This window comes from Moschus berezovskii, chromosome 11 (assembly GCF_049115385.1).
Source record: "Moschus berezovskii isolate FMDL1 chromosome 11, NW_MosBer_1.0, whole genome shotgun sequence".
NCBI classification, from domain to species: domain Eukaryota; kingdom Metazoa; phylum Chordata; class Mammalia; order Artiodactyla; family Moschidae; genus Moschus; species Moschus berezovskii.
In genome coordinates, this window is record NC_142470.1 from 13385583 (window position 1) to 13403386 (window position 17804).

At 42.5% G+C, this 17804-nt stretch overlaps 2 protein-coding genes across 2 annotated transcripts; both read left to right on the forward strand.

The window, feature by feature from the left end:
* The first annotated feature begins 1941 nt into the window (after nucleotides 1-1941).
* LOC148776084 (olfactory receptor 1N2-like) lies at nucleotides 1942-13475 on the forward strand. Its single transcript, XM_088841772.1, has 4 exons — nucleotides 1942-2009; nucleotides 2881-3799; nucleotides 5020-5055; nucleotides 13362-13475. Exons 1-4 carry the CDS (start codon nucleotides 1942-1944, stop codon nucleotides 13473-13475), a joined length of 1137 nt encoding a protein of 378 aa, XP_088697898.1.
* Nucleotides 13476-14317: 842 nt separating this feature from the next.
* LOC129539994 (olfactory receptor 1N2-like) lies at nucleotides 14318-15265 on the forward strand. Its single transcript, XM_055401178.2, has one exon. The coding sequence runs from the start codon at nucleotides 14318-14320 to the stop codon at nucleotides 15263-15265; it is 948 nt and encodes a 315-aa protein (XP_055257153.2).
* Nucleotides 15266-17804: the final 2539 nt, after the last annotated feature.

Genomic DNA, 17804 nt, shown 5'->3' on the forward strand with positions numbered 1-17804 from the left:
GTGCTGGGCCAAAGTTTTTGTCCAAAGTAGTCATTTCCAGGCCATGAAAATCCAGAAGACTGATCAACAACCTTGGTACCACATCGGTGCTTTGACCTGAGGCATTGGTGGGACTAATTAATTTGGGCATAGTGTGGTCCAGTTTCTACCTCCTTTCTAGATCTATTTGTCTGATGGAAGGGCCTGCATAATTTGATGGAAGATGTTTCTGAATTTGACCAGTTTTAATCTTTCCTGACCTGTCTCTGCTATCCACACTGTTGCAGGTATGATTTGGAGCAGTGATCCCCACTTCCTGAGTGAGATCATGGTTAGCATTATTAATTAAATTGCCCTGTAGAGGCAGAAAATTTTGGCAGAATTTGTGACTTCGGCAGATCACCAGTGTGGCAGGGCAGCTCTGGTGTATAGCTGGGGGTGGGGCGTTAAATAGAGAGTGGTTGATAACTGACAACCCGTCCTCAGTCTGGTTTCTATCCCAGTTGTAATGGGGGCAAAACTGAAAAGGAAGGCTGGAATGGAAGAGTGGCAAGGAAGAGATGAACTAGTGTCTAGTTCAAAATGATCCTCCTAAGCCCTGGCAGGTGAGGTGTCACCACAGAAGGTAAGGAAAGCCAGTTAGAGTGCTTTCTGTTCATTTTGGTATCAAGCAAAGAGCTCCAAGGATTAGAGTTTAGCATAATGAGGGCCACTGGTAGGAGGGATACCCATTAAGAAGACTATGTTATTTTGTAATTTCTGAAAGATTAGTTTAAGCAGGTCATCATGGTGTTCTATAAAACCACAGAAAAGATTTGAAAAAGCAGTCTCATAAATATCTTGTGATATCACTTATACACATCTAAAAAAATTATACAGATGAACATCTTTACAAAACAGAAACAGGCTCACAGAGAACAAATTTACCAGTGGGGAAAGGTTGGGGAGAGGGATAGATATGGAATTTAGGATTGACATGTATGTACTGCTATATTTAAAATAGATAACTTACTGAATAGCACAGGGAACTGCTCAATACTCTGTAATAACCTAAATGGGAAAAGAATTTGAAAAAGAAGGAAAAAAAATACATGCTTATGACTGGGTGGTAATTCCCAGTTAAAATAACCTTTGGTCTACAATATACTTTGAGCCAAACTATAAAAAAAAGAAAAAAAGAAAAGGCAGTCTATCCATAGTAGTACTTCATCCTTAGGTATTTGGTAGGAAGAAATGAAGAGTGAATGGCTTAGACTTTTGACTCTATTCTCCACTATTTCATTATCCAGAAGGTCCTTTGTGTAGATGTCTAAGCCTTGGTTTTCCATTTTTTTCAGCAGAGGGAGGTTGTGATTGTTCCAGGAAGAGCCAGGGAGAGGCAAGGGGAGACTTGAGTTAACTTTTTCCAACATCCTCTCACAGAAAAGCAAGAGACCTCCTTCCTCTGCCCAGTCTTGACCCACTGTTCTGTCCCACATCCAATTCCAGCCCAAAACTGACTTCTTTTCTCCGTGGGTTTCCCTTGTTTTGATACTATTGTTATGGTTTCCTGGATTTTCAGTTTATTCCAATTTCTCAAGGGTTATTTTCATGAGTGGGAGCCAGCAGTCTAAGCTAATCACCCTCTTAGCAGGAACAGGAAACCCAAGGGCTCATAGAAGTCAAATATCTCCCAGCTCCCCCACCCCCACCTAAGGTGGAGGACCAGAGCATTCGGAGGCCAGGTTTGGAATCCAAAAGACTTCCCCTCCACCTCCTGTTATGACTCCTTTCTGCCACAGTTTCCAGCTTTCCCAGGAGATACCCTAGAACAATCAGCACACCAAGAGCAGAGAGACACACACATCCCTGGGGAAAAAACTTATCAAATGGGAAACCACCAATGCACTCAGCACTCCCCCCTGCCTGCTCCTTGGTGAGCGCTGGTCCAGGAGCCAGAGCAGGAAGTAGAACAATTACTCCATGTTTCTCCCCGAGGAGCAGCAGGAGACCCAGCCCCCAGAGGCCCCGAACCTAGAAACACGCACGAGGTGAGTGCACAAAGCGCCTCTCACATCCTTCACTGCGGTCTGGGCGCTGCTCCCCTGCTGGCCCGATGCAGCCAGAGGTCTGGGTCCTCAGAGTCACAGGTTAAGATGAGCCCTGGGTGCTTGAGGCATAGTCCTCTGAGGCTAAAAGGAGACCTGTAGGAGCAGGGTGGGTTCCCTTGGTGGTGATGCTGTTTGAGCAGGAGAAATGTGGTGAGGGCTGTTAGAAACAGGAGGGTTTAGTTTCTCTCTGAGACCCACAAAGATCCCAGTCCTGCCTTCCATCTCACCTACTGTTTTATGATGAGAGCTAGTAACGGCTCCCTAATGTCTGCTTTCTGTAGCTAAAGAGGTTAGTTCAGAGGTGGCTGTGATGTATAGTATTCAAGGATAGGGGAGGTGGCTTCAGAGCCCTAGTTAGTATTTACTACCTTGTGATATGATGCAAGCGACGTCATTCCACTGAATTTGGAAAACTCATTTGTGAAAGGTATATGATAAAATTCATGAGAAGTCAATTAAATGCTGCTCCAAAGCATGCTTAGGGTTAAAGATGGGCGTTCTTACCGCTTGTGAATTAGATGAGCCAAGGACTGGAAAGCCAAGGATTGTGGATCTTAGTGAATATTTCGGAGGGATGATCATAACCTGGACTTAGCTTTTCAGCTAGTTCATATCACCCTGCTTTTGCATTAAATCCCTGTCTCTGGCTGTTCCTTCCCCGGTGGGATGACTGGAAACAATAGGCACCACGTGGGAAGACCCAGCACTTGGATGTGCGCATGTATGAACTGCACGACGGGGACAGGGGGTCTTCTTTCAAAGGGCGTTCGAATTACCACCTTTTGTACAATCTCTGACATCTATGCCTTCTCTCCCTTCAGAACAATCAGTCCAGTGCCACTGAATTCCTCCTCTTGGGTCTTTCTGAGAGGCCAGAGCAGCAGCCTCTCCTATTTGGCATCTTCCTGGCCTTGTACCTGCTCACCATGCTAGGAAATCTGCTCATCATCCTGGCCATCGGCTCTGACCCCCACCTCCACACCCCCATGTACTTCTTCCTGGCCAACCTCTCTTTGGCTGATGCCGGCTTTTCTTCCACCACAGTTCCCAAGATGCTGGTGAACATTCAGACTCACAGTCAGACCATATCCTATGGGGAGTGTTTGGCCCAGATGCACTTGTTCATGACATTCGGGGCACTGGATGACTTCCTCTTGGGGGTGATGGCCTATGACCGCTACGTGGCCATCTGCCAGCCCCTTCACTACTCCACGCTCATGAGTCCTCTTGTGTGCATGCTCCTTCTGGCAGCATGCTGGGTTCTCACCAGCCTCGCTGCCCTCTTGCACACCCTGCTCATGGCCAGGCTTTCTTTCTGTGCGGACAACACTATCCATCACTTCTTCTGTGACGTGGTCCCTCTGCTGCAGCTCTCCTGCTCAGACACCAGCATCAACCAGGTAGCTGTGTTCACTGTGGGCTCCATGATACTGACTGGTCCTCTCTCCCTGATCATCCTGTCATACGCACGTATCATCTCCAGCATCCTCAGGGTCCCATCTGCCTCTGGCAGGCAAAAGGCCTTCTCCACCTGTGGGTCCCACCTTACAGTGGTCTTCTTGTTCTATGGCACAGCAATTGGAGTCTACCTGTGTCCTCCCTCATCACATTCTGGGGGTGAGGACAGGCTTGCGGCTGTGTTTTACACTGTGGTGACACCGATGCTGAACACCTTCATTTACAGCCTCAGGAACAAGGATATGAAGGTGGCACTGAGCAGGCTTTCGGGAATTCACACACTCTCTTCTCAGGGACTTTAATCCTAAAGCCATATTTTGCAGCTTCACTCTGTAGAACTCATATGTTTGTAAAGCAATACCTTTCCCTACCATGTTTACTTATGTTTTGGGAGAAGTGATCTCAAAATCATTCATTTAAACCCCCAAATCCTACAGTGTGAATCATTAGTGTGTTTCCTGAATGACAAGTGCTGTCTTATAAACTCTGGGCACAGAGAGAAGTTTTCACAGACTTTGTGGGTTCCTCTGTCTACCACCGCTAGTTCACACTGGAGTGATCCTTGGGGATGGCTCCCCTCCTGGAACGGGCCCTCTGTCTATCTTCTTTTAGGGAGTTCTGGGAAAGGTCAAGGTTCTTCCTGAGTCTTTTAGGCCTTAATTGTTGTCAACTTGAACTAATGGACAAGTCAAAGAGACAATTTGTGGTGGCAAATATTGCCCCATGAGTCTAGTCTTTTCCATCAGAACCCTGGATTCAGGACAGGAGTGGGTGTGATTTTTTTCCAGTACATTCTGTGCTTTGGCTAGTTTCTTTAAATACTTAGGTGGAGTCATATAGCTTCCACAACATGCCTTTAGTGGCTAGCTGTCCAAGCTGCCTATTATTGTCATTCTTTAGTATGTCTAGAAAAGGGAACAAAAGTGAACTAAATTCACAATCCTCAGACTTACCTTTGCCATTTATTTTTTAAAAAACATGTTGACGTGTAGTTGGTTTACAAAGTTGTGCTTGATTTCTACTGTATAGCAAGTGACTCAAATATTCTTTTCCGAAGAATTTGTCTATTTCATCCAATTGGACAAATTTATCCATACAAAGTTTGCCACTGCTGATCAGTGAGAATTCTTTCCTTTCATGGTATATTTAATTTGCTTTCTCTCATTTTTCCTAACTATCTAGTAGCTGTTTGTCAGTTCTTTTTGTTTCTCAAAGAATCAACTAGTTTATTTTAAATGGCTCTCTTATCAATTTTTGTCCCAAAGTCATGTATGAATGTGAGAGTTGGAGTATAAAGAAAGCTGAGCACCAAAGAATTGATGCTTTTAACTGTGTTTCGCCAACTGAGTTGGCGAAAACTCTTGAGAGTCCCTTGGACTGCAAGGAGATCTAAAAAGTCCATCCTAAAGAAATGAATCCTGAATATTCATTGGAAGGAGTGATGCTGAAGCTGAAACTCCTATACTTTGGCCACCTGATGCAAAGAACTGACTCATTTGAAAAGACCCTGTTTCTGGAAAAGTTAAAGGTGGGAGGAGAAGAGGACAACAGATGGAGAGATGGTTGGATGGCATCACCGACTCAATGGACAAGTTTGAGTAAGCTCTGGGAGTTGGTGATGGACAGGGAAGCTTGGTGTACTGCAGTCCATGGGGTCCCAGAGTCGCACATACTAAGCGACTGAAATGAACTTGTCAATACTGTATTTCAATACTTTTTATTTATTTTTATAATGTCTTCTTTCTACATAGTTCTGGTGTTTTTTATTGTGCCTTTTAGAGCTTTCTAAGGTAGAATGTTTTGTTATTTTTGTTGATGTTTTTATTCTCCTTCAATTTGAGTATTTAAAGTGATAAATTTCCCTTTAAGTACTGCTTTATCTGAAGTGCGTCAATGTTGATATGTTTTCTTTTCTATGTCTTGTAACTTAAAATATTGTTTTATTTCCTTTTGATTTATTTTTTGACTCTTGATTTTTTTATATGTCTTGTGCTTAATGTATGGATTCCTACGTATTTTATTATTTATTAATTTTTTAAAGTTTTTCTGTTTTTAATTATTTTATACTTGATTATGAAATAATTTTATTCTCTCAGAATAGTGCAAAAATACTGAACAATATTCTTATATACCTGATATCCAGTTTTCCCAATTACTGTAGTGTACATATATTAAAAAGCAGAGACTTTACTTTGCCAAAAAAGGTCCGTCTAGTAAAGGCTATGGTTTTTCCTGTGGTCATGTATGGATGTGAGAGTTGGACTGTGAAGAAAGCTGATTGCCGAAGAATTGATGCTTTTGAACTGTGGTGCTGGAGAAGACTCTTGAGAGTCCCTCTTACTTCAAGGAGATCCAACCAGTCCATTCTAAAGGAGATCAATCCTGGGTGTTCACTGGAAGGACTGATGTTAAAGCTGAAACTGTAATACTTTGGCCACCTCATGCGACGAGTTGACTCACTGGAAAAGACTGATGCTGGGAAAGGTTGAGGGCGGGAGGAGAAGGGGACAGAGAATGAGATGGCTGGATGGCATCACTGACTCTGTGGACATGAGTTTGAGTGAACTCCGGGAGTTGGTGATGGTCAGGGAGGCGTGGCGTGCTGTGGTTCATGGGGTCGCGGAGAGTCGGACACGACTGAGCAACTGAACTGAACTGAACTCATCAAAATCAAGATATTATTAATATTGTAAACTTTTATTAAATAAGCAGTAGACATGAGTTTGAGTGAACTCCAGGAGTTGGTGATGGACAGGTAGGCCTGGCGTGCTGTGGTTCATGGGGTCGCAAACAGTCGGACACGACTAAGCGGCTGAACTGAACTGAGACTTTATTCAAATTTTGTTACTTGTCCCAGTAATGTCCTTTTCAATCTAGGAGCCAACCTAAGATCACACGTTAAATTTCACTGTCAAAATTTCCTTTAATTTTGTGTAGTTCTTTTGTTTTTCATGTCCTTGATATATATGAAGAGTACTGGGAAGCTATTTTGTAGAATTTTGTCCCTCACTTGGAGTTATCAGATGTTTCTTCATGATTGGACTGAGCTGATACTACTTTGATATATTACAAAAGTGCAGTTGTATCCTTATTACATCATATCAGGAAGTGAATAGAGTTGGGATGTTTTTTTATCTCAGTTTAAGTGCTGTTTGTCTTTATTGGTCACAGAAACTGTAAATATCTTTTTTTTTTTTTCAGTTTGTCAACTGTCTTTTACTTTGTTTACAGGGTTTCTTTGTCATGAGAAGTTTTAAGTTTTTATAAGATCAAATTTATCCAATGTATTACCTTGTGATTTTGAATGAAAGTTTTCCTCAATACTGATGTTAAAGAGAGATTTCCATGTTTCTTCCTAGCACCTGTATGCCAAATGGAAATTCACTTATTCTAGGACATTTGTTAAACAATGCATCTTTGTACCATTATGTAAGTTCTATCTGTATCATACACTATATTTTCATTTCTGCATATGTCATTCTATTCTGTTCTTTTCATTTGCCTATTTGTTGATTCATTCACCAGTTCCACACTCCTTCAATTACTGCATTTAAGACACACTTTCTATCCTCAAACAGCTAAACTTGGAGATTCAAAATAGCTAAAGGTAAATACGTCAAGGCTGTATACTGTCACTCTGTTTATTTAACTTATATGCAGAATACATCGTGAGAAATGCTGGGCTGGAAGAAGCATAAGCTGGAATCAAAATTGCCAGGATAAATATCAATAACCTCAGATATGCAGATGACACCACCCTTATGGCAGAAAATGAAGAAGAACTAAAGAGCCTCTTGATGAAAATGAAAGAGGAGAGTGAAAAAGTTGGCTTAAAGCACAATATTCAGAAAACTAAGATCATGGCATCCAGTCCCATCACTTCATGGGAAATAGATGGGGAAACAGTGGAAACAGTGGCAGACTTTATTTATTTGGGCTCCAAAATCACTGCAGATGGTGATTGCAGCCATGAAATTAAAAGACGCTTACTACTTGGAAGGAAAGTTATGACCAACCTAGTTCAGTTCAGTTATTCAGTCGTGTCTGACTCTTTCCAACCCCATGAACAGCAGCATGCCAGGCCTCCCTGTCCATCAGCAACTCCCGGAGTTCACACAAATCCATGTCCATTGAGTTGGTGATGCCATCCAAACATCTCATCCTCTGTCGTCCCCTTCTCCTGACCTCAGTGTTTCCCAGCATCAGGGTCTTTTCCAATGAGTCAGGTCTTCAAAGTATTGGATGGCTAAAGTATTGGAGTTTCAGCCTCAGCATCAGACCTTCCAATGAACACCCAGGACTGATCTCCTTTAGGATGGACTGGTTGGATCTCCTTGCAGTCCAAAGGACTCTCAAGAGTCTTCTCCAACACCACAGTTCAAAAGCATCCATTCTTCAGATGCCACTAAAGTCTGCCACTGTTTCCACTGTTTCCTCTCAGCTTTCTTTATAGTCCAACTCTTACATCCATACATGACCACTAGAAAAACCATAGCCTTGACTAGATGGACCTTTGTTGATAAAGTGATACCTCTGCTTTTTAATATGTCTAGGTTGGTCATAACTTTTCTTCCGAGGAGTAAGTGTTGTTTAATTTCATGGCTGCAATCACCATCTGCAGTGATTTTGGAGCCCAGAAAAATAAAGTCAGCCACTGTTTCCACTGTTTCCCCATCTATTTGCTATTAAGTGATGGGACCGGATGCCATGATCTTTGTTTTCTGAACTTTGAGCTTTAAGCCAACTTTTTCACTCTCCTCTTTCACTTTCATCAAGAGACCAACCTAGAGAGCATATTAAAAAGCAGAGACATTACTTAGTCAACAAAGGTCCATCTAGTCAAGACTATGGTTTTTCCAGTGGTCATGTATGGATGTGAGAGTTGGACTATAAAGAAAACTGAGTGCCGAAGAATGATACTTTGAACTGTAGTGTTGGAGAAGACTCTTGAGGGTCCTTTGGACTGCAAGGAGATCCAACCAGTCCATCCTAAAGGAGATCAGTCCTAGGTGTTCATTGAAAGGACTGATGTTGAAGCTGAAACTCCAATTCTTTGCCATCCAATACTTTAAAGACCTGACTCTTTTGAAAAGACCCTGATGCTGGGAAATATTGAGGGCAGGAGGAGAAGGGGACGACAGAGGATGAGATGTTTGGATGGCATCACCGACTCAATGGACATGGATTTGTGTGAACTCCGGGAGTTGCTGATGGACAGGGAGGCCTGGCGTGCTGCAGTTCATGGCGTTGCAAAGAGTCGGACATGACTGAGTGACTTAACTGAAATGAAACACCTGTTTACAATAGTTTTTTAGAAAAGGTTTCAAAAGTGTGTGTATACATACAGAAGTGAATTAATAATGCTCTCTGGGTGGATGAATCCTAGAGGATTTCATTCAGAAGGAAGCATTTGTAATGGGCTTTGAAGTGAGGGTAGGTCATTGCAAAACAGAAAATAGGAGAAGTTTATCAAGGCAGGAGAAATATTTGAAAAGATGGAGAATAATGTGAAGAAAGGAAGATGACAATCTATCACTTTATAGCTGAGGGAATATGTGATCCAATGTTCTTGATCCAGGACCTCCAGTCATTTTCTTGATGTCAACTTGACAATATATGCAAACTTGGAACTGCCATTTAAGATGGCTCCTGGCCATTAATTCATTGGTTAGTGTCTGCTTATTATTCAATTAATCCTAAGACAACAAAAGGAAGAAAGGGTGGTGAAACCAACATTTTTTGAGACTTCAAGCAGCAAGAAAATTTGGGGATTTCCCACTCTCTGGGAACCCTGATTGGAATCAGTAGAGAGCATGGAGAATAACAGAGAATTATAATTGCATGCACCATTCAAAGAGAAGGTGGTCTGGGGTCATGATAGAGCCTTAGGATTGAGATACATCCCCAATGTCTTTTTATTTATTTTTTTATTTTATTATTATTTTTTAAAATTTATTTTATTGGAGGCAAATTACCTTACATTAATATATTGGTTGGTTTTGCCATACATTGACATGAATCTGCCCCGGGTGTACATGTGTTCTCTTTCTTGAACCCCCCTTCCACCTCCCTCTTCCCCATATCCTCCCTCCATGTCATCCCCGTGCACCAGCCCCAAGCATCCTGTATCATGTGTTGAACCTAGACTGGTCACTTATGATAATATACATGCTACAATGCCATTCTCCCCAATCATCCCACCTTCACCCTCTCCCAGGGAGTCCCAAAGACTGTTCTATATGCCTATGTCTCTTTTGCAATCTCGTATACAGGGTTCAGGTTACCATCTTTCTAAATTCCATATATATGCGTTAGTATACTGTATTGATGTTTTTCTTTCTGGCTTACTTCACTCTGTATAATTGGCTCCAATTTCATCCACCTCATTAAAACTGATTCAAATGCATTCTTTTTGATGGCTGAATAATACTCCATTGTGTATATGTACCAAAGCTTTCTTATCCATTCATCTGCAGATGGACATCTAGGTTGCTTCCATGTCCTGGCTATTATAAACAGTGCTGCAATGAACATTGGAGTACATGTGTCTCTTTCAATTCTGGTTTCCTCGGTGTGTATGCCCAGGAGTGCGATTGCTGGATCATACGGCAGTTCTATTTCCAGTTTTTTGAGGAATCTCCAGACTGTTCTCCATAGTGGCTGTACTAGTTTGCATTCCCACCAACAGTGTAAGAGGGTTCCCTTCTCTCCACACCTTCTCCAGCATTTATTGCATGTAGACTTTTGGATAGCAGCCATTCTGACTGGTGTGAAATGGTATCTCATTGTGGTTTTCATTTGCATTTCTCTGATTATGAGGGATGTTGAGCATTTTTTCATGTGTTTGTGAGCCATCTTTATGTCTTCTTTGGAGAAATGTCTGTTTAGTTCTTTGGCCCATTTTTTGATTGGGTCACTTAGTTTTCTGGAATTGAGCTGCAGGAGCTGCTTGTATATTTTGGAGATTAATCCTTTATCAGTTGCTTCATTTGCTATTATTTTCTCCCATTCTGCAGGCTGTCTTTTCACCTTGCTTATAGTTTCCTTTGCTGTGCAGAAGCTTTTGATTTTAATTAGGTCCCATTTGTTTATTTAGTGAAGAGCTAACACCTATTCTACTCAAACTCTTCCAGCAAATTGCTGAGGAAGGAAAACTTCCAAACTCATTCTATGAGGCCACTATCACCCTAATCCCAAAACCTGGTAAAAATCCCCCAATGTCTTTTTAATTGGAAACAATTTCCTGGTATCAGAGATTCACTCACTAGGGAAAAGTTAGGGTGGGCATATCACTTGTGCATTTACAATGGCAAATGAAAAGCTTCTCTCTGACAGGAGGTGAAAGGGAAGAGGATTTGGGAAGGAGATGAGAAAAGAAGAGAAAATTCTGTATTATTTGTGTTTTAAGCAGAATTTTCAGAGGATAACACATATCTCAGATACTGTGTGAAGCATTTTATATGTGTTATCATTTAAAAGAATTTTCACAATAGCCTTAGATGACAGTTACTGTACTTGCTATTGAATGCTATTCATGTTTATATTTGGAAACTGAGACTCAGATGTTGAGAACTTGCTGAAAGTTACACAGACAGTGAATAGTAAATTTAATGCATAAACCCAAGTATTTCTGACAATAGTATAAGTCTTACTTTCATTTAAAAAGCTATTTTAAAGGTCTGAGTTTGTCAGTGAGATGTCAGTAGAGTCTAATTATGTGGGAAAGAAATACAGAGTACAGTACAGGTTCCAAACTTTCTCCTACATTTTATTAAAAAATCCTCTGCAGATGGTTAGGATATATCCTTAGCAGCATCGCATCCCCAGTGAAAGTGAAAGTCGCTCAGTCTTGTCTGACTCTTTGCGACCTCATGGACTGTCCATGGAATTCTCCAGGCCAAAATACTGGATTGGGTAGCCTTTCCCTTCTCCAGGGGATCTTCCCAACCCAGGGATCGAACCCAGGTCTCCTGCATTGCAGGCAGATTCTTTACCAGCTGAACTGCAAGGGAAGCCCTCGCATCCCTAGAGGAGATGTAATAATGAAACTGATATAATTATGTTTTAAAGCAGATCTAAATGGAGACTGTTGCCATAGTGCTGAAGAATGATGATGGTTCAGTAAAAGATACTAGGTATAAGTCTCAAACAATGTGGTCCCAAGTTCCCTTATCTCTTATCATGTGGCTTGATTCACAAATCATTTCAGGATCTCTAAGTCAGGACTTATGCTCAAGAAAAGGGTGTGCACCCTTAAGGAGAGAGAATCTCTGAGGCTGCGTCACACTTTCATTCTCCAGCTTCTTATTTGCTTTACCTTGTTTTCAATAATTTGCTCATACTGGGAGAAGTTGTTGACTCGAACTGTGTTTGTGCACAATGAAGGGAGCAAAAAAGGAGAAAATTGGTAACGGAGAAGAATACGTGTATTTCACGTCCACTGAACCGTTAAGCATATGCCCTTTGGAATAGAATATCTCAGTTTAAATTCTGACTGCCACTTACTGGCTGTGTAATATCAGGTAAATCATTTAACCTGCTTGAGCTTTTACTTTCTCTTCTGTAAAATATTTGCCTCAAACTCTTATGTTGTCTATTGCTGAAAATAACACAGAGTACTTTGAGATTGAGATATGCAAAGAATCTGCCTGCCAATGCAGGAGATGCAGGAGATGTGGGTTAGATTCCTGGGTGGAAAGATTCGCTGGAGAAGGAAACAGCAACCAACTCTAGTATTCCTGCCTGGAAAATCCCATAGATTGGGGAGCCTGGTAGGCTACAATCCATGAGGTCACAAAAAGGAGGACACGACTGAGTGACTAAGGATGCATGGATATTTAAAATAGATAACCAACAAGGACCTACTGAATAGAACAGGGAAGCGCTCTGTACTCTGTAATAACCTAAATGGGAAAGGAATTTGAAAAAAAAAATTTTTTTAAACATGCTTCAGACTGGTGGTAATTCCCAGTTAAAATAACCTTTGGTCTACAATATACTTTGAGCCAAACAATTAAAAAAAAAGAAAAGAAAAGGCAGTTTACCCATAGTAGTAACTCAACCTTAGGTATTTGGTAGGAAGAATTGAAGAGTGAATGGCTTAGACTTTTGACTCTATTCTCCACTATTTCATTATCCAGAAGGTCTTTTGTGTAGATGTCTAAGCCTGGGTCATCAATTTCTTCAGCAGAGGGAGGCTGTGATTGTTCCAGGAAGAGCCAGGGAGAGGCAAGGGGAGACTTGAGTTAACTTTTCTCCAACATCCTCTCACAGAAAAGCAAGAGACCTCCTTCCTCTGCCCAGTCTTGACCCACTGTTCTGTCCCACATCCCATTCCAGCCCAAAACTGACTTCCTTTTCTCCGTGGGTTTCCCATGTTTTGATACTATTACTATGGTTTCCTGGAGTTTTGTTTTACTCCAGTTTCTCAAGGATTATTTTCATGAGTGGGAGCCAGCAGTCTAAGCTAATCACCCTCTTAGCAAGAACAGGAAACCCAAGGGCTCGTAGAAGTCAAACATCTCCCAGCGCCCGCCACCCCCCCCACCACCTAAGGTGGAGGACCAGAGCATTCGGAGGCCAGGTTTGGAATCCAAAAGACTTCCCCTCCACCTCCTGTTATGACTCCTTTCTGCCACTTTCCAGCTTTCCCAGGAGATACCCTAGAACAATCAGCACACCAAGAGCAGAGAGACACACACATCCCTGGGGAAAAAACTTATCAAATGGGAAACCACCAATGCACTCAGCACTCCCTCCTGCCTGCTCCTTGGTGAGCGCTGGTCCAGGAGCCAGAGCAGGAAGTAGAGCAATTACTCCATGTTTCTCCCCGAGGAGCAGCAGGAGACCCAGCCCCCAGAGGCCCCAAACCTAGAAACATGCACGTGGCGAGTGTACAAAGCACCTCTCACATCCTTCACTGCGGTCTGGGCGCTGCTCCCTTGCTGACCTGGTGCAGCCAGAGGTCTGGGTCCTCATAGTCACAGGTTAAGATGAGCCCTGGGTGCTTGAGGCATAGTCCTCTGAGGCTAAAAGGAGACCTGTAAGAGCAGGGTGGGTTCCTTGGTAGTGATGTTTCTGGGCAGGATAAATGTGAGGACTGTGAGAAATGGGAGGGTTAGTTTCCCGTTGAGACCCACAAAGACCCCAGTTCTGCCTGCCTCCTCTCAGAGCATCCTGAGATGAGAGGTGGTAATGGTTCCCTTATGGAGCAGATCCTCTATATCTGCTTTTTGCAGTGAAAGAGGTTAAGATCAGAGGTGGCTGAGATTTATAGTTTCAAGGATATGGGAGGTGGCTTCAGAGTCCCAGTTTGTATTACTACCCTGTGATATTATACAAGTGATTCACTTTACTGAGTTCGGAAAACTCATTTGTGAAATGGATATAGTAAAATTGATGAGTAGTCATTTCAATACTGCATTATAGCATGCTTAGGGTTCAAGGTGGCAGCTCTTACTGCTTGTGAATTAGATGAGCCAAGGACTTGGAAGCTAAGGATCGTGGATCTTAGTGAATATTTCGGAGGGATGATCATAACCTGGACTTAGCTTTTCAGCTAGTTCATATCACCCTGCTTTTGCATTAAATCCCTGTCTCTGGCTGTTCCTTCCCCGGTGGGATGACTGGGGAACAATAGGCAACACATGGGAAGACCCAGCACTTGGGTGTGCACATGTATGAACTGGACGACGGGGGTGGGGGGGCTTCTTTCAAAGGGCATTCGAATTACCACCTTTTGTACAATCTCTGACATCTATGCCTTCTCTCCCTTCAGAAAGCGTGGTGGCATGGACCAGAACAATCAGTCCAGTGCCACTGAATTCCTCCTCTTGGGTCTTTCTGAGAGGCCAGAGCAGCAGCCTCTCCTATTTGGCATCTTCCTGGCCTTGTACCTGCTCACCATGCTAGGAAATCTGCTCATCATCCTGGCCATCGGCTCTGACCCCCACCTCCACACCCCCATGTACTTCTTCCTGGCCAACCTCTCTTTGGCTGATGCCGGCTTTTCTTCCACCACGGTTCCCAAGATGCTGGTGAACATTCAGACTCACAGTCAGACCATATCCTATGGGGAGTGTTTGGCCCAGATGCACTTGTTCATGACATTCGGGGCACTGGATGACTTCCTCTTGGGGGTGATGGCCTATGACCGCTACGTGGCCATCTGCCAGCCCCTTCACTACTCCACGCTCATGAGTCCTCTTGTGTGCATGCTCCTTCTGGCAGCATGCTGGGTTCTCACCAGCCTCGCTGCCCTCTTGCACACCCTGCTCATGGCCAGGCTTTCTTTCTGTGCGGACAACACTATCCATCACTTCTTCTGTGACGTGGTCCCTCTGCTGCAGCTCTCCTGCTCAGACACCAGCATCAACCAGGTAGCCTTGTTCATTGTGTGCTCCATAATACTGACTGGTCCTCTCTCCCTGATCATCCTGTCATACGCACGTATCATCTCCAGCATCCTCAGGGTCCCATCTGCCTCTGGCAGGCAAAAGGCCTTCTCCACCTGTGGGTCCCACCTTACAGTGGTCTTCTTGTTCTATGGCACAGCAATTGGAGTCTACCTGTGTCCTCCCTCATCACATTCTGGGGGTGAGGACAGGCTTGCGGCTGTGTTTTACACTGTGGTGACACCGATGCTGAACCCCTTCATTTACAGCCTCAGGAACAAGGATATGAAGGTGGCACTGAGCAGGCTTTCGGGAATTCACACACTCTCTTCTCAGGGACTTTAACCCTAAAGCCATATTTTGCAGCTTCACTCTGTAGAACTCATATGTTTGTAAAGCAATACCTTTCCCTACCATATTTACTTATGTTTTGAGAGAAGTGATCTCAAAATCATTCACTTAAACCCCCAAATCCTACAGTGTGAATCATCAGTGTGTTTCCTGAATGACAAGTGCTGTCTTATAAACTCTGGGCACAGAGAGAAGTTTTCACAGACTTTGTTAGGTTCCTCTGTGCTACCTCTGCTAGTTCACACTGGAGTGATCTATGGGGATGGCTCCCCTCCCTCCTGGAATGGGCCCTCTGTCTACCTTCTTTTAGGGAGTTCTGGGAAAGGTCGAGGTTATTCCTGAGTCTTTTAGGCCTTAATTGTTGTCAACTTGAACTAATGGACAAGTCAAAGAGACACTTTGGGGTGGCAAATATTGCTCCACTAGTCTAATCTATCCCGTCAGAACCCTGGATTCAGGACAGGAGTGGATATGATTTTCCAGTGCATGCTGTGCTTTGGCTGGTTTCTTTAAATGCTTATGTGGAGTCATTTCACTTTTATATCATGCCTTTAGTGGCTAGCTGTCCATGCTGTCAATTCTTGTCTTTCATTAGTATGTCTAGAAAAGGGAGCAAAAGTGAACTAAATTCACAATCATCAGACTTACCTTTGGCATTTTTTTTTTTAATTATTGAAGTATAGTTGGTTTAAAAGTTGTGCTTGATTTCTACTGTATACCAAGTGACTCTAATATTCTTTTCCAAAGATTTTGTCTATTTCATCCAACTGGACAATTTTGTCCTTATAAAGTTTACCACCACTGATCAGTGAGAATTCTTCTTCCTTCTGTGATATATTCAACTGGCTTTCTTTCATTTTTCCTTACTATCTGGTAGCTGTTTATCAGTTTTGCTGATTTTTCAAAGAATCAAATTGTTCCTTCTTATTGTCTCTATCTCTTATCAATACTGCGTTTCAGTACTTCTGCATTTATTTTTATTATATCTTCTTTCTACTTACTTCTGGTATCTTTTATCTTGACTTTTATATTTTTCTAAGGTAGAACGTTTTGGTTTTTTTTCTTTGTTGATGTTTTTATTCCCTTTCAATTTAAGCATTTAAAGTGATAAATTTCCCTTTAAGCATTGCTTTATGTGAAGCTGGTCAACGTTGATATGTTGTCTTTTCTACATCTTGCAACTTAAAATATTATCTTATTTGCCTTTTTATTTTTTGACTCATGATTTCTTTTCAGAAGTATGGTGGTTAATTTATGGGTTCCTAAAAGCCTCTTGATGAAAGTGAAGAGAAGTGTGAAAAAGTTGGCCTACAGCTAAACATTCAGAAAACTAAGATCATGGCATCTGGTCCCATCACTTCATGGCAAATAGATGGGGAAACAGTGGAAACAGTGTCAGACTTTATTTTTTGGGCTTCAAAATCACTGCAGATGGTGATTGCAGCCATAAAATTAAAGACACTTACTCCTTGGAAGGAAAGTTATGACCAACCAAGATAACATATTAAAAAGCAGAGACATTACTTTGGCAACAAAAGTCTGTCTCGTCAAGGCTATGGTTTTTCCAGTGGTCATGTATGGATGTGAGAGTTGGACTGTGAAGAAAGCTGCTGCTGCTGCTGCTGCTAAGTCACTTGAGTCGTGTCCGACTCTGTGTGACCCCATAGACGGCCTCCTCCATCCCTGGGATTCTCCAGGCAAGAACACTGGAGTGGGTTGCCATTTCCTTCTCCAATGCATGAAAGTGAACAGTGAAAGTGAAGTCGCTCAGTCATGTCTGACTCTTAGCGACCTCATGGACTGCAGCCTACCAGGCTCCTCTGTTCATGGGATTTTCCAGGCGAGAGTGCTGGAGTGGGGTGCCACTGCCTTCTCTGGAAGAAAGCTGAGCGCCAAAGAATTGATGCTTTTGAACTGTGGTGTTTGAGAAGACTCTTGAGAGTCCCTTGGACTACAAGGAGATCCAACCAGTCCATCCTAAATGAGATTAGTCCTGGGTGTTCATTGGAAGCACTGATGCTGAGGCTGAAACTCCAATACTTTGGCCACCTCATGCAAAGAGTTGACTCATTGGAAAAGACCCTGATACTGGGAGAGATTGGGGGCAGGAGGAGAAGGGGATGACAGAGGATGAGATGGCTGATGGCATCACCGACTCGATGCACATGAGTTTGAGTGAACTCCGGGAGTTGGTGATGGACAGGGAGGCCTGGTGTGCTGCGATTCATGGGGTCGCAAAAAGTCAGACACGACTGAGTGACTGAACTGAACTGAACTGAACATATTTCATTATTTATTATCTGTTAAAATTTTTCTGTGTTTACTTATTTTGCACTTGATTATGAAATAATTTTAGACTCTCAGAATAGTGCAAAATAATGAATAATATTCTTATATATCTGATAACCAGTTTTCCCAATTACTATATTTATCAAAATCAAGGCATTAATATTAATAAACTTCTATTAAATAATCAGTAGACTTTTTTTCAAATTTTGCTTCTTGTCCCAGTAAAGTCCTTTATAAGCTAGGA

Excerpts from the sequence above, each read along its gene's own strand:
- LOC148776084 (XM_088841772.1), top strand. The coding sequence starts at position 1,942 with ATGTTTCTCCCCGAGGAGCAGCAGGAGACCCAGCCCCCAGAGGCCCCG. Across the intron at positions 3,800-5,019 it reads CACTGAGCAGGCTTTCGGGA|TCATTTGAAAAGACCCTGTT; the intron begins ATTCACACACTC and ends CAAAGAACTGAC. Across the intron at positions 5,056-13,361 it reads TGTTTCTGGAAAAGTTAAAG|GAGCAGCAGGAGACCCAGCC; the intron begins GTGGGAGGAGAA and ends TTTCTCCCCGAG.
- LOC129539994 (XM_055401178.2), top strand. The coding sequence starts at position 14,318 with ATGGACCAGAACAATCAGTCCAGTGCCACTGAATTCCTCCTCTTGGGT.